The 15,719-nt window shown below is 31.4% G+C and overlaps 1 protein-coding gene across 1 annotated transcript in view; it reads left to right on the top strand.

The window, feature by feature from the left end:
• The first annotated feature begins 2,645 nt into the window (after nt 1-2,645).
• The window catches only part of LOC123663391, a 32,684-nt gene continuing 19,610 nt past the window's right edge, over nt 2,646-15,719 (top strand). Inside the window, exons 1-2 of the mRNA XM_045598078.1 lie at nt 2,646-2,810; nt 4,204-4,385. Of these exons, the coding sequence (XP_045454034.1) occupies nt 2,646-2,810; nt 4,204-4,385 (347 nt within the window). The remainder of the gene's footprint in view (nt 2,811-4,203; nt 4,386-15,719) is intronic.

Below are 15,719 nucleotides of genomic sequence, written 5' to 3'. Positions count from 1 at the left end.
CAAGAGTATAAATCATTTTTATTATTTTAATTGCCTCAGCGATATCGCTGATTATAGATTATTATTAAAATCGTTTAAACCAGTTTAATATACTCTGAATTGCTTTCATGCCACTGCAATAAAATCGTACTGTAAATTCGATCGAATCAAAATCAAAAATTGACCTAACCTTTTGACCGCAATTGAAAAATATTTTGGACAGTTATTTTACAATATGTAATTTAATTATTTAACTATCGTTAATAATATGGGATATCATTGATTCGAAGTATAGAAATAAATCGTGAAATAAATGGATAAGAAACTCAACAGTTACTCTTTTTTTGTATATCGAATCAAATAAAGTTGTTACAAAATCTAATAATAGACACATAATGGAGCCTAATGAGTTAGTACTAGTTAAATTTAAAAGTATGCTCATTGAAACATAATCTGACTTATTTTATTGGTAGAGAAATCGTAAGCCGCTTGTAAAGAGGTTATAACACATTGCGCTACAACGAAAAAGATAGATAAAATAATTATTTCAGTCTAACAAGTATCCATTAAAATATCATATCAAGACATACATAACATAAAAAATGTGAAATAAAAATTCCGAAAGTTACATTCCATTAAATTATTGCAAATCGTCGGAATGCTATTAATAAACTGAATATTTTATTTGAAAAAGTATCTAATTAAAGTGTTCGGCATCAGCAATTACATCAAAATATTGAGCAATGTTGAAATTTTTCATAAGTATTAGTGCTTTTCGTGTGTTCTCAGTGAGCTGTTAAGAAAATGAGTCAAGGTTTGAGAACAAGTGAAGCAATGAATGCGTGAGAGAATTCCTAATAAACAAACGGTCAACATACAACATAATCACAGACTGCATTCAAACATTGCATATATTTTTAAATGTTCTCTGCTCGCATTTCAACACTATAAACTGGTGATTTTTTTATTAAGATATCATAATAGTTTGTCGGTCTGATAGGAAACACAATCAGCAAATCTAACGATAAGACTTAATTTTTCTATATAGGAGATATATAAGCAAGTAATATTTAAAGTGCAAGTAATATTGAAGTTTTAAAGCAAGTAATAATGCAAGTGGTCAAAATGTTTGCTGTGCGTTATTTATTATTGCATTTACATTTATTATTAGATATTATTACATTTATTAGTGCATTTACATGTACTATTGAAATTATTGTATTGTTTATGTTTCATAGTTATAAGATTTTTTTAATAAACTTCCAACAAGATTCACCTACTTTTATGTTTAGTTTTTCGCTTCTATTCGTTATTGTTATTTTAATTAAAAATAATTTTTATTAAATAAAAAAAATTAACAGAATGAAATATAAGTTCTTAAAATTGAAGGAATAATTTCAAAGATAATTGACAAAACCTTCCAGTGGCCATTATCGAAAAGGTCAATCGAGGCGACGATCTAAAACAAAATTGTATAGAGCTAAGACTGTCAAATCACGCTATTTTTTTTTTTTTTTTTTTTTTTTGTTAAATAAAATGGTATAGATATACAAAAATATATGCTGTTAAATCTATCGTAGTACAATAATATATTAAATATTGTATTACGGTACTAAAGGTATAGTGCCGTGATTAGATTAGTGACATTACGTTGGTTTGTACATTGCCCTTATTTCGCAACTGTTACGTGAATGTCCACGCATAATATTGTTATAGACAATTTGTCACATGTCCAGAACTCCATTCAGCTATAGAATTTTAATAACGTACAAGGATCGAATATTTATCGTTCTGTGAATTTTTAGCTGCGTCAATATTAACATTAACTTAACCTTACGACAATATTATTTTATTTATAGGTATCAGTAATTTAAAGATCCTCTTCATATTAAGTATTTGTTATTAACTAGTATTAGGTTAAGTATTTATTAAAACTTTCCAGTTTATGTTTTACTAGCGACCCGCCCCGGCTTCGCACGGGTGCAATGCTGATACTAAATATACTAGAGAATGTCTTTATTTATAGTATGAAGCTAGTTTATAGCATGGTTAGTAACATAATAGCAACATTCAAATATGCGTCGTTAGATTACACGTTGTTACAGAATGCGTTGAAGAAATAAAAGTTCACAGCTCGTTCCCCGTAGGAGATAGCGTGATAATATGTAGCCTATATGTTGACCCGACTTCTTAATAATATTTGTGCCAAATTTGAAGTAAATCCATGCAGTACTTTTTGAGTTTATCCCGGACATACAAACAGACAAAAATTCTAAAAACTATATTTTTGGCTTCGGTATCGATTGTAGATCACACCCCGAGTATTCTTTAAAAAAAATATTCAATGTACAGTTTTGACTTTCCTACCATTTTATTTATATGTTTATGTATTATAATCTATACTAAGTAGATATAAAATCAAGCGGTTAACATTTTTAGGTCTAATATTTTTAGTTCATATTGCCCCGTAATGAAAACTATCACTTTATAGACATTTGCGGTTACATTTTAACGTTTTAAGGTTTTTTATTTTCAATTCACCGTGTCGAATTCATGACCACAAAGCACACAAACGCTTCACGTTCTTACCGTATTAAAACTTAGCAGCAAAATAACGTAAACCTCTGTTTCAGACATTCAACAATGACATAGAAGCTCCAAACAAAATGGCGTTGAGACTTAAGAAGGATATAAAAAAAGCGTCGTATTACGTGTGGTTCCTCGGAGCGCAGGAATCGCGCGGCCTCAGAGGAGAAGAATTCGCTTTACCCGCTATAAGGTTGCTGGAAGAGAGGGCGAGGAACTTAGAACCTTTTAAAGTTACCTTACAAGTGAGTGAAGTATAATATTATTTATTGAAATTTATGCCTTATAAGCGTTTAGTTGCTTTATACAAGAAATGTATGTGACATATATAACTATACAATTTAAATTTCATTTTACTTTTTAATTCTTTGAAACTATTTCCTTAGGGTCAACATTTATTCTTTGGTCGTTATGGATTATTTTCTCGTGTAAATAGAACAAATTTTTGGCATGCGAGTCTTAAATTTTATTACAATGTCAATTTAGGTTTATAAGCTCTCACGGTCTTTATCAACACTTACACCGTAATACATCGCGATTGTCATTTTGAACTTCCGACTTCGACGACATCGCAGACGCCATGGTCACGGACGACTCGTTCGTATATCGGGATTTTAAATATATAATTCGTATAACTATATAATTTGTATCATCATTTGAAATTGAACAATCTAAACAAGCGTTATAACCTTATTGCTCGGTTCACGTGTATTTATTTTAGAAACGCTTTCTCATGCGTTCTTTTTTTACAGCTTCACACGCAAACACTGTTCCCTCGCGTTTAAGGTGGAAAGTGTTTGACAGCTGTCGTTAATATTAAACGGGATTTTTTTATAATAAGGAAAATTTTATTACACAAAAATAAAGTTATCTTTTAAAGTGTTTCTTGTATAAAATTTAATCATATTTTTATTTTAATGAAAGTAAAGCTACGAATAAAATGTCGAATACAATTTCTTATAAGTAGACTTCTTAGAAAGTTGTACTCTTTAACGAAATTGTAACAAGAAATGAATAAGTAATACGATTTTTAATGTTTTTTTCGTCTATGAACGAGATTGCAAAAAATTATTACCGAAAAACCGGGTCAGCAAGAAATCGCGAGATTATATTTAATTTAATATAGCTATACATATATTCGTAGATAGTTATCTCATTAATTAAAAATACACTTATTCAAATAAAAAGATTGAGATACGAGACATTAATGTGAAAATTAAATTATTTAAAGACGCAGTTTTGGCTAAACTTACACATTATTCATCTTACAATTATTTAAAAAGTGTTATTCTGGATATTCTTTCTTCATTTGATGAATGATTTTTGGGTTATTATTAGAAAAATACGATTCAACCTGATAATTTCACTTATGACATGTTGTAAATTGGTTACACATCTGGAAAGTCTTAAAAATTACAAAAAGGTTGTACACAAATCTTTCTGACCCTGCTTTCTGCTTCAAGAGTTCAGTTCACGTCCCGAATCTAGGTGTTATATATATTTATATGTACATTTATGAAAGAAAACGTAACTATAAAAATCTTTTTTTACCTAAAACACATGCATTAAACCGCCGGGTGTATATGATGTTTGTTGAAATGTATTGCATATTTATTTATTACTTGTTTTCCCCGTCAGGTATCCCACAAAGGTTTGAAGATAATTCAGAATGTGACAGCCAAAGGCAAGCAGCAAACTATCAAGCATTTCATTCCCCACGGCAGTATTACCAGCGCCGTCGCACAAGGGGACGTGGTCGCATGTGTATTGTTACTGTTCAACCCCATCACTGGCTGTCCAGTTCACGTACACGCGTACAGGTTAGTAATAATTGAACCCTATTTTTTCATTACTATCTGAATAAATATAAATGAATTACTTAATGTGTTGCTAAGCGCTCGAGAACGGCTCGACCAATTCGGCTATATTTTATTTAAATGGAAATTTAAGATAATGGCGCATAAAATTTCAGAAAACCTAACGATTCCTGCAAGTTGACGTGTTTGACAGTTCGCAAGATTGGACAACGTCTGTGGGATCAGTTACTTTATAATTTATAATTTTTATTGTTATATTATTTTAAAAAACACACAAGGTGTTCTTTTTCGATGGTATAAATTGTATGTAAGTTTATTATACATCTACACCACCTACCCAATTTAGATAATAAGTTTCCTTTCTATGTATGGGTTGTCTGGAAGAAATGGCTAATTAGCCATAAGTCCGCCCATTGTACTTCACTGTCTGTAACTATATTTATGCTTTGTTTGTAATATATTTGTGGTGTACAATAAAGTATAAAATAATAATAATATAAATTGGCGTGGCATTTCCGCGATACAAAGCCTTTAGTTTTGTCTTCGGTGTATTGAATGTTCAACTGTCTACTTACCAAGTTCAATTAAGAGCAATTCAACGATTTTGGGAAAGGGTAACAAATATCCAGTCACTTCAGCGTATAATATCCCACTACTGTGAGGTTTCTTTCCCCATGTCCCCACCACGCTGCTCCAATGCGGGTTGGTGGATATATTCCCTACTATGAGTAACGATCGCTATCAGGTGTATATGATAACCACCAGTAATTCATACAAAACTTCGCGCAGTTCTTCTTTCACTATCAATATTTACTAAAAATAGTCAGCATAAGTTCTCAAATTATAGAACTTTTGTGAAAATAATGTTTATATCCTTTAACGTGAATGCAGCCGGCGATCATTACAACATTAGAAACGCAGCCGTGCTCGGCTGAGCTCGTGATTTGCACATTTCTATAAAATGACATCAAGAGGAATTGTGTTCCGTAATATAATGCAATGATAGCAATTTACCGCAAATACATGACGGGTATGAAATGTCTCTCGCTGAGGAAACGCAGATCCATTAAAATTAAGATTCTCATTTCCCTCTTAATTTCCTATCTTAAAGAGAATGTCATGTTTTCTAAATCGATAAATTATTTCATATACTCGTATATTTCATCTGTTAATGTTCTTTAACTTACAGTTATTTGTCTAGCGTTATAGCAATATGTATATTTACATATATGCACACGTATTAACCGCGTTGGCGCAACAGTCACAGTACTGGTTTGTGGTTGTTGCGCTGGCGGTTGCGGGTTCGATCCCTGCACAGTATTGGTCATACAGATGCTTGCCGTGGTCTGGGTGTTTGTGCAGTTCTTGTGGGTCTTCCCACCGTGTCTCGGAGAGCACGTTAAGCCGTCGGTCCCGGTTGTTATCATGTACATCTGATAGAGATCGTTACTCATAGTAGGGAATATATCCGTCAACCCACATTGGAGCAGCGTGGTGGATTAAGCTCTGATCCTTCTCCTACATGGAGAAAGAGGTCTATGCCCAACAGTGGGATATTACAGGTTGAAGCGTATACATATTAACCCCCTGATTTTTTATCATCTCTTGTAACCAAGATAAGTTGTACATTTATTAATATATCATCAATTCTAAGAAATAAATTAAAATATTTACCTAAAGAAGAATGGAATCTTGATCTTTATTGGGGAACCTTAAAAATTTTTCTTACAAAAATATTACCATGGAATATTTGGTCAACAAAAATCCTGTTCTTAGGTTTTAGAATAATGAGTTTTACCTAAGTTAATCGGGTAGTTAGTATTCAGCGCATGTAAATAGTTGGCGATTGTAAGGTGACTTACCGTTTGCGGAGCGTGCAACAGGCTTACGATCGACACAAGATAAATTTACGTACACTGACCCGTCGGAAAAAATACCCGAAATATAGTAGTAAACAGATAACGTGGGATGTGTCAATTTTCTCACCATTTTGTTTTATTTGACTTAGTTATAAAAAAAGGAACATATTAAAGCCGAACAAGAAATTTAATTAACATCTACAAAATAGATGCCAGCAATAAATAGAAAAAAACATATATTTTTGAACGGGCTGACGACGTCATCTCAGCATATATTATGTGGTGTGCTGCATCCTTGTGTTTTATGCTGTCTGGGGACTATTGTGTTTGTTTTGCGTTTATTCACATCCCGACACAGGATTTTTATCATAGTTTATACACGTATAAGCTATTTTACGAAGTATATAGAACGAGACATATCATCCCAAATTTACATTTCGAGATTAAAATGTTAAGTTATATTCAACTTATATTCCACGCTGAACAGGTTACCCCATTATATATTCATTAGTAATATTTATAACCTGTATCGCTATTTAGTCGTACATAAATACAATTAAGTCCCGTGCCCTTTACTTTCAATCTGCGAAACAAAACACCTGACATTTACTATTTCAATAGTTAATGTTGCAACTTGAGCTTGAATCAGACGGAGCGCATCTTTGCCTTACGCTCACAAGAACTAGTACTACTATAGTACTTTATATACGCTGTATTTCATGCAGATATTACTAATTTTGTACTAAAATACAGCTTATATATTATTTTCAAAAAAGAGTAATTTTGCGGAGACTTTTTAACCGACTTCCAAAAAAGGAGGAGGTTCTCAATTCGACTGTATTTTTTTTTTTTTTTTTTTTTTATGTATGTTACATCAGAACTTTTGACCGGGTAGACCGATTTCGACAAATTTTGTTTTAATCGAAAGGTGGTGTGTGCCAATTGGTCCCATTTAAATTTATTTGAGATCTAACAACTACTTTTCGAGTTATATCTAATAATGCGTTTTTACTTGACGCTTTTTTCGTCGACCTATGTTGTATTATACCGCATAACTTTCTACTGGATGTACCGATTTTGATAATTCTTTTTTTGTTGTAAAGGGGATATCTCTAGTTTGGTACCGTGATAAGGAAACTAGGATCTGATGATGGGGTCCCAGAGGAATCGAGGGAAACTCTCGAAAATCCGTAATAACTTTTTACTGGGTGTACCGATTTTGATAATTTTTAATTTAATCGAAAGCTGGTGTTTATCATGTGGTCACATATAAATTTTATCGAGATCTGATAACTACTTTTTGAGTAATCTTTGATAACGCGTAGTTACTTGACTATTTTTTCGTCGATCTACGTTGTATTACTTATCGATGTAATTGAAGTCGGTTTTTTTTTGTTTGCGAGCAAACACAATTATTTGATTCTTCTCTGCAGAATCTTCATTCCGAATCAGTAGTAGCTTCGCTTTTAAAAATAATAATCATTTAAAAATTATAATTTGTAAATTAACGATTCGAAGGTGCTTTTGAAGCCTATTTGAAAAAAGTTTTTTATTTAATAGACATTAATAACTAAATAATTTGCTAATTCTTAGAAGTTAATTAAATCTTTTTGCAATTTTGTGAATAATACCAACCAAATATTCAGTCACTCTTAAAGAAACACTAAAATGATTTAAAACTTAGTCAAAAAATTTGATTTAAAAAAATCTATTGTAATTAACATTTTGAAATAAGAAGGTATTCCTACCTAATGACTCTTTCTTTGATTTATATACCTATCATGTTTCTATCACTATAACTCGTAATTAGCTAGCAGAATCTATGATTGTTTCTCTTATACGCTAAATTAAATTATACAAAACATGGCCATTCATAATTATTCACACAAGCATATCCTCAAATCTATGGGAACACTTGAACTAAGATTTTGAAGAGAAAGTATGTTACGATACTTGTTCAAGTATTCGACTAACAATACATTGTTGCCAGCAAATTAGTCATGTCTTAATAATTGACACGTCCAAATGAGGCTTGGCGTTTAAAGAGTCAAAGTAATCATCGTAGTTAATCAAGTTGTAAATGAAAAGAAATCATAGTTCCTTTTACTGCATATAAAAATCACGTATTCTTTAATATCCTTCTAAATAATTATAATTTTGATAATTAGTTTGTGCATCTATGTTATGTGTCCTTATATCCTTCTTCTACAAGGAGACAGAGGCCTATGCCCAGCAGTGACACGTAACAGGTTCAATCGTATCGTATCTTTGTATGTATATTCCTTAAAACCCAAAAGGCGTGTCAGATCTCACGATTCCATTTGTAGTTTCACTCATTTAAATCATATTTAATTATTGAGTGGACCGCGCTGGATGCGTTGGCACAGTTGGCATGGCCATTGCAGGGGCTTAGTGGTAAGAATCCCATATTACCCGGTTCTACCCCAAAAGCCGGGCATCTTTTTGAAGATTCTCTCCGAGTTAAAAAGTACCTGCTTGACGCCCCTTTATTGTCTTGGACACTTTTACCTTATTATACGCATCTTTCACAGGTAATAAGTTGCCTACATTTTTTGTTAACTTAAGGATGAATGTATAATCTTCGTATATACATCAGTTACGGAATATTTGTATGAATCATTTATTTATTTGTATTTAGATGTTATCAGTGATGGTTTAGTTAAGACAGTTGAACGATTGAAAAATAAGTATATCAAGAGATTTGACAGTTAGAGATAAAAATTTAGATGTAATCAATTGAGGTGTGGGCAAATGATTCATAGTCAATCGAACTACAATATTTTTAACCGACTTCAAAAAAAGGAGGAGTTTAATTCGACACCTTTTTTAACCGACTTCCAAAAAAGGAGGAGGTTCTCAATTCGACTGTATTTTTTTTTTTTTTTATGTATGTTACATCAGAACTTTCGACTGGGTGGAGCGACTTCGACAAATTTTCTTTTAATCGAAAGGTGGTGTGTGCCAATTGGTCCCATTTAAATTTATTTGAGATCTAACAACTGCTTTTCGAGCTATATCTAATAATGCGTTTTTACTTGACGCTTTTTTCGTCGACCTACGTTGTATTATACCGCATAACTTTCTACTGGATGTACCGATTTTGATAATTCTTTTTTTTGTTGGAAAGGAGATATCCCAAGTTTAGTACCATGATAAGGAAACCAGGATCTGATGATGGAATCCCAGAGATATCGAGGGAAACTCTTGAAAATCCGCAATAAGTTTTTACTGGGTATACCGATTTTGATAATTCTTTTTTTGTTGGAAAGGGGATATCCCTAATTTGGTACCATGATAAGGAAACCAGGATCTAATGATGGGATCCCAGAGAAATCGAGGGAACTTCTTGAAAATCCGCAATAACTTTTTACTGGGTGTACCGATTTTAATAATTTTTAATTTAATCGAAAGCTGATGTTTGTCATGTGGTCACATATAAATTTTATCGAGATCTGATAACTACTTTTTGATTAATCTTTCATAACGCGTAGTTACTTGACTATTTTTTCGTCGATCTACGTTGTATTACTTGTCGATGTAATTGAAGTCGGTTTTTTTTTTCGTTTGTCTGCAAACACAATTATTTTAAGTGTGTTACCTCATAATTTTTTACTGGTTGGACCGATTTCAAGATTTCTTTTTTTATTCGAAAGGTGTGCTTGTCGTGTGGTTTCACATTTAAATTTGATTGAGATCTAATGAGTACTTTTTGAGCTATCTCTAATAATGCGTTGATTATTTTTTCGTCTACGTATGTTGTATACTGGTCGATGTAATTGAACTCGGATTTTTGTCGTTTGCTAATAAATACAATTATAAGTCTATATTTGATTTTTCAAATAATTTCGTTTTCAAATAAATTTATAAAAAATAAATAAACGTCATTACTATTATAATCTTCAATCTTAAAATAATTTAATTATTTTTCACATCATTACGGACTACAGCTATACAGTCTTATCTACCAGTCGAGTTTAAAACATGCAAGAAAAAACATTGAGGTAGACGGACAAACTAAATAATTTAATGATAATAGTCCTTAAAGAAATCTTTAACAACTAATTTTTTATTTTAATATTTAATACTCAAATTACGATAGAAATAATAAATTAAGCTCTCACTTGAACGGTAAAAGTAGATTTAGGGATTCTAAACAGCCATGTGGCAACTCTGACATATCACGGCGACCGCGGGGTCGCGAACACCGACTCGCGAGGTATTTGTGACAAGGCCTATCATCATAAGGTCTCGCCTTTTGCTTATTATACACCTTGGTGACCCTGATTACCATGTAAGAAATAGAGCACATTATCTATTATTATTTTTTTGTTGTTTTAAATGTAACAAGTATTAAAAAAAAACTAGTCTGCTAGTAGAGTATATCACACGACTGAAATATAACTTCTTTAGTTGCCCCTACAGTAATATACGAAACGTAACTCTCTCTCTTCTATCTTCACTAATTTATATTTCTCTCTCAACTTCCGTTCGCCTCGCCCGGTCACACTTTTCGTAACGCTCTTGCCCCGCATTCACCAGCTTACTGCCTAAGTCAAGCGTGCGTAAAGAAGTTTTACTTCAAAAACCGTCACATTGTAAAGTTTGGATTATAATTTTTCATGTTAATCAAAAATTGTTAATATATTGCATTATTTATCATTCGAAATGTAATTACAATATAAAGAGATCATTTTATTTTTGTCAATTTTTCCCACTTTTGTAACTACCAAACGTCCTAGAATAATTTAGATAACCGCTCGTTTAGACATGTCCAGTAGCATTGACCTCGAAACGTAGTCAAGCAAATAGTACTGTGATTGCAAACTGAAATCCTGCTATTCAAGTTTTCGAAGCGTGTACCAACTCTTCACTGGACATCGCATCTGATAGCCTTATACCGCAATCAATATTTTAAGACCCAACCTGTATTCGCCTGCGGTCTTGAAGAGACGTTTAATATTGGGTACATTAACTACAATTTACTCGGTATTAAAGATGTTCTTAACCCGGTTCCAATATTTAGAAAACTTATCGTTTTATTCACTGTTAAGCTACGAACATTCCTTGTATCAAATTTAAAGATACGTAAACAAAATGATTAGTGTTTTGAATATAGAAACCGGACATTAGGAAGTAGCATCAATATAATCAGTTATGACAATCACAGTTTTTTTTTATTTTATATCACTAGTTCGGCAAACAAGCATACGGCTCACCTGATGGTAAGAGATTACCGTAGCTTATAGACGCCTGCAACACCAGAAGCATCGCAAGCGCGTTACCGACCCAATCCCCAATCCCCCCAGGAGCTCTGGTCACCTTACTCATCAACAGGACCACAATACTGCTTGAAAGCAGTATTATTTAGCTGTGATCTTCTGTAAGTTCGAGGTACTTCCCCAGTCGGGCTGCTCCATATTTTGAGCAAGACATTTCTGCTGTGCCCTACCTCAGTTAAAAAAAAATTAAAAATTAAAAAAATTAAACTAAAAAACTCATTCATTAGCATAGTTCAAAGATTATCTATTAAAGGCTATTATTGGAAAGTTGTTGTCAATATATATATGACTGATGATATCTGCGTGAATCGCTAAATAGCTGGTACTTTTGTAATGATATAGTATTCATAGAGTTACACTACGACGCGCGACGTGTTAGTGAAACGGTCACAGACCTGGCTTAACGGCGTTGCGCTTGCAGTTGCGGGTTCCATCCCCAGACATGGCATACATTTTTATTGTCCATATGAAGTTTGCCTGGTCTAGGCGTTTGTGCTTGTGTATTGTATGTGTTTCCGGACCCCCGGACACAGGAGAAAATTCCACTAGGCATTTATTTATTATTTATTTAAGCTAGACGAATCACGCAGCTTAAATTCTAATAAAGTTATTTACATGTCTAAGTGACTAAAACCCAAAACAATGGTGATGATGGCTGACTATACGCTAGTCTGCCACCATAGTTGCCAATAAAGACTAGCTGTTCAATATTAAACTTATATTCGAAGTTAAATGGAGAACTATCTTTAATTAAGGTAACAACCTAATGATACATGTTTTCACTTCGCATTTCTCTTTGTTAGAGCGTATGACAACACAAGTCATACCAATCAACGAAGTTATTACTTTACACTACGTCGTCACAGTTGATTATAGAGACCACTTTCGTTTTTCATGTTTCACAAAATAACTAAGAGTACAATTACAAATTGTAAAGTTATGTAAGTATGGTACTTACTTACTTAACATTACTAAAAAATTTACAATCAATACCATTTATTGTTTATAGTAATTACAATTTAAAACAAGTACCTAATTAAATTTATTCCTAATGTATTCTTATTTACGTACTTTAAGGCCAGCAGATGCATACGTTTTAAACTAACATTTCGAAATTGGGTTTCAATAGAACATTAATAAGGATAGCACAAAACTTATAAACAGTATATAACTAGGAAACATTTGAGGATTTAAAATAGGACTTATGTATGCCATATTTAATTACTTAAAAATATAAATTGCATTCAGCTTTGCCATAACTACCATTTACTTATTTAATTCTTTATTGCACATTTAGGATTACATTAAAAGAAATAACAATATTTTAACTTAAAAAAAGTGCATAGGCAGTCTTATTACTAATAGTGATCTCTTACAGACAAGACCAACCCCTATCAGTAGAGAAAATATTTATAACATGATACAATTAGGAAAACGAAACAAATAGCTTAAAATCTTAGTTTTTGATAACAATGAAAAGTATGAGTAAATAAAAAAGTATAAATATTAATTACTCTAACTATAAATTTTAGTATAAAAATAATAATGGAATATTAGACGTATACAAGTTACTATAAAATACGCGAGTGTCTTCAAAGCTTGTCACCGCTAAAGTAATTTTCATTAAGCAATTACAACGTTGTCAAGCGATGACATTATCAGCTTTATTTATGTTTACAGATTTTCTATCTCAAGACGTGTAATCGTTACTTATACTTTCTAATTACAAGTAAGTGGATATGCTTGTTTATAGGGTTTATCGTTTTTGGATATTAAACTAACTAGAAAGGCCTTCACACTCAAACTAAAGGAGTGCTTTTGCTACATTTTCATATAGGATTTCATTTTACGAGTAAGCCTTTCTATATGTTATAGCCTATATCTATATGTAAAGGTACTAAACCTTTACATATAGATATTTATATCATAAGTTGCACTCTATTATGACATTAATGCATATATAGCTACTACCTGACCCAGCCATGCGTTCCTGTGGCTCAGTAATCATAATTTATTAAAATATATGTAAATTAGAAATAGAAATACAGCGCCATCTACCGGATATATGTGCAACTTAGATGGCAAACCGCCATCTATTAGGATTTTATAGAACTAGCCGATAAATACACACTAAAGTCGTATAATAAACATTTAATTTGCAATAACAAATATTGAGATCAATAGTTGAGATAAAAACTACCACATCTCCCAAGTTGGACAAAGTTACAAATTCTAACAAAATTTGTTAAAAATGCGTTCAGTGGTTTCGGAGTTTATCGCTAACATACATCATGACACGAAATTTTCATATACTATAAAATATAAGTTTTTCTATAAACGCACATTGATCGTATTCAGATAGTCCGATATAAAAAACCTATTTATTATGGAATATTCATATACATTATATTGTATGAATATCTTAATGTTGGAATAAATAATACACAAACAATAAATATAATTGTTAATGTAATCACATCGATCGTCAAATTAAATATTAAAAACCGACGTACGCTAACGCTTTAATTGACTTAAATGTGATTCATGACCTCTCTGATTTATCAGTTTAAAACCTTCTAATTTTAATCTAAAAAAAATCAAATTAAATTTAAATGCTCAATTCATCTGTTCAATAAAAATTCAGTAAAACCTTTTTAAAAATAATAAAAAGCGTTTAGAAAGTATAATATAATAAATTTGCCAAAAAAAAAACTTCCTCTACCTACAATATAACATTTGCCTGATATTTCAAACCGGAATATTACAAATAGTAATAAAAATTCCGCAAAACTTTCACCGCTGTTGTCATTTAACAGTTCCGTAAAAAAAAAAATATTTTAGTTGTACAACACGAAACACGTTTGGGCGCCAAAAAATGTTGGTTGAATTGACAGCAAACTAAGCGTGAAGTGAAAATTGAAAATGTTATTTTTTACTACAAATAGCGACCTTATTTAAACATATTTTAAAAGTTATTCCGTAAATAAAAGTCGTATCTTCAAATAACATAGGTATAATTTTAAAATGTTTATACATAGATGCAATTGATAAGAAATAGATTATAACTACATTTTGAATATCTTTTGACGCGTCTGTGGATTTTAACTTAAAAAAAATCCAATTAATCCTTTTTCTAAAGGTTGTCTGGAAGAGATCGCTCTTTAGCGATAAGACCGCCTTTTGTACATTCCTTTTTTGTTATTATTATTATTATTTCTCGCTTGTTTCTTTTTCTTTTATGTTATTTGTATTGTTTTTGGTTGTACAATAAAGTATATTTGTATTTGTATTAAACATTATAAAATACTTGCGCAAACATATCGTAAAAAAAAATTGTTATAGTAATGAATTACCTTAATTAATACTTAATAAATAATTTAAATAAATAAAAAAGCCCTCGTTTCTGGTGTTCAGTTAATATCAACTTTTTTTTTTAAATTTAAACTAACTAACTTTTTAATAAAAACTATACTTACTAATTAATTTGTTATTGAAGAAAATTATGAAGAAGACTATAAATAAAACAATATCATGGAATCAGTCAAAGAACTGTTAATAAATATCGTAGTGTATTATAAATGTAACAGCTGCCAGCAAACCTCAATAAATAAAAAATAAATAAATAAGTTGCAAATTACTAAAAAAGTTGTAGATGCTAAGATACACTATGATGTTTACTGGTCAGATCATTACCCATTACAAATTAAATGTAATTTAAATACAATTAGGAGTGAGTTTGTTTGTAATAATATTAATGAAAATAATGATGTTATATGGGGGGAAAGAAATTTGGAAGAGATAAAATTATATCATGAGCAGTGCGATATTTTGTTAAAACATATAGAGTTTCCTGAGGTGTTAAATCAGTGTAGTAATATTAGTTGTTGTAATCAGGAACATAGGGTTATTATTGATAGTTTGTATAGTAATATTGTTAATGTATTAAAAATTGCATCTAGTCGAAGCTGTAGTAAAAATAAGAATAAGAGAAAAAAACATGTTGTAGGATGGAACAAGCACGTTAGGTTAGCACATCGGGACGCGCGATGTGGGTTTCAGGACTGGGTTCTATATGGTAGGCCTAAAACGGGAGATATATATAACAACATGGTCTATACTAGAAAAGTTTTTAAGGAAAGATTGAAATGGTGCCTAGATAATAAAGAACAGATACAAAT

The sequence above is a fragment of the Melitaea cinxia genome, chromosome 20 (assembly GCF_905220565.1).
Source record: "Melitaea cinxia chromosome 20, ilMelCinx1.1, whole genome shotgun sequence".
Taxonomy (NCBI): Eukaryota; Metazoa; Arthropoda; class Insecta; order Lepidoptera; family Nymphalidae; genus Melitaea; species Melitaea cinxia.
Note: the sequence above shows the minus strand (reverse complement) of the source record. Positions and strands in the feature narration are given on the sequence as shown.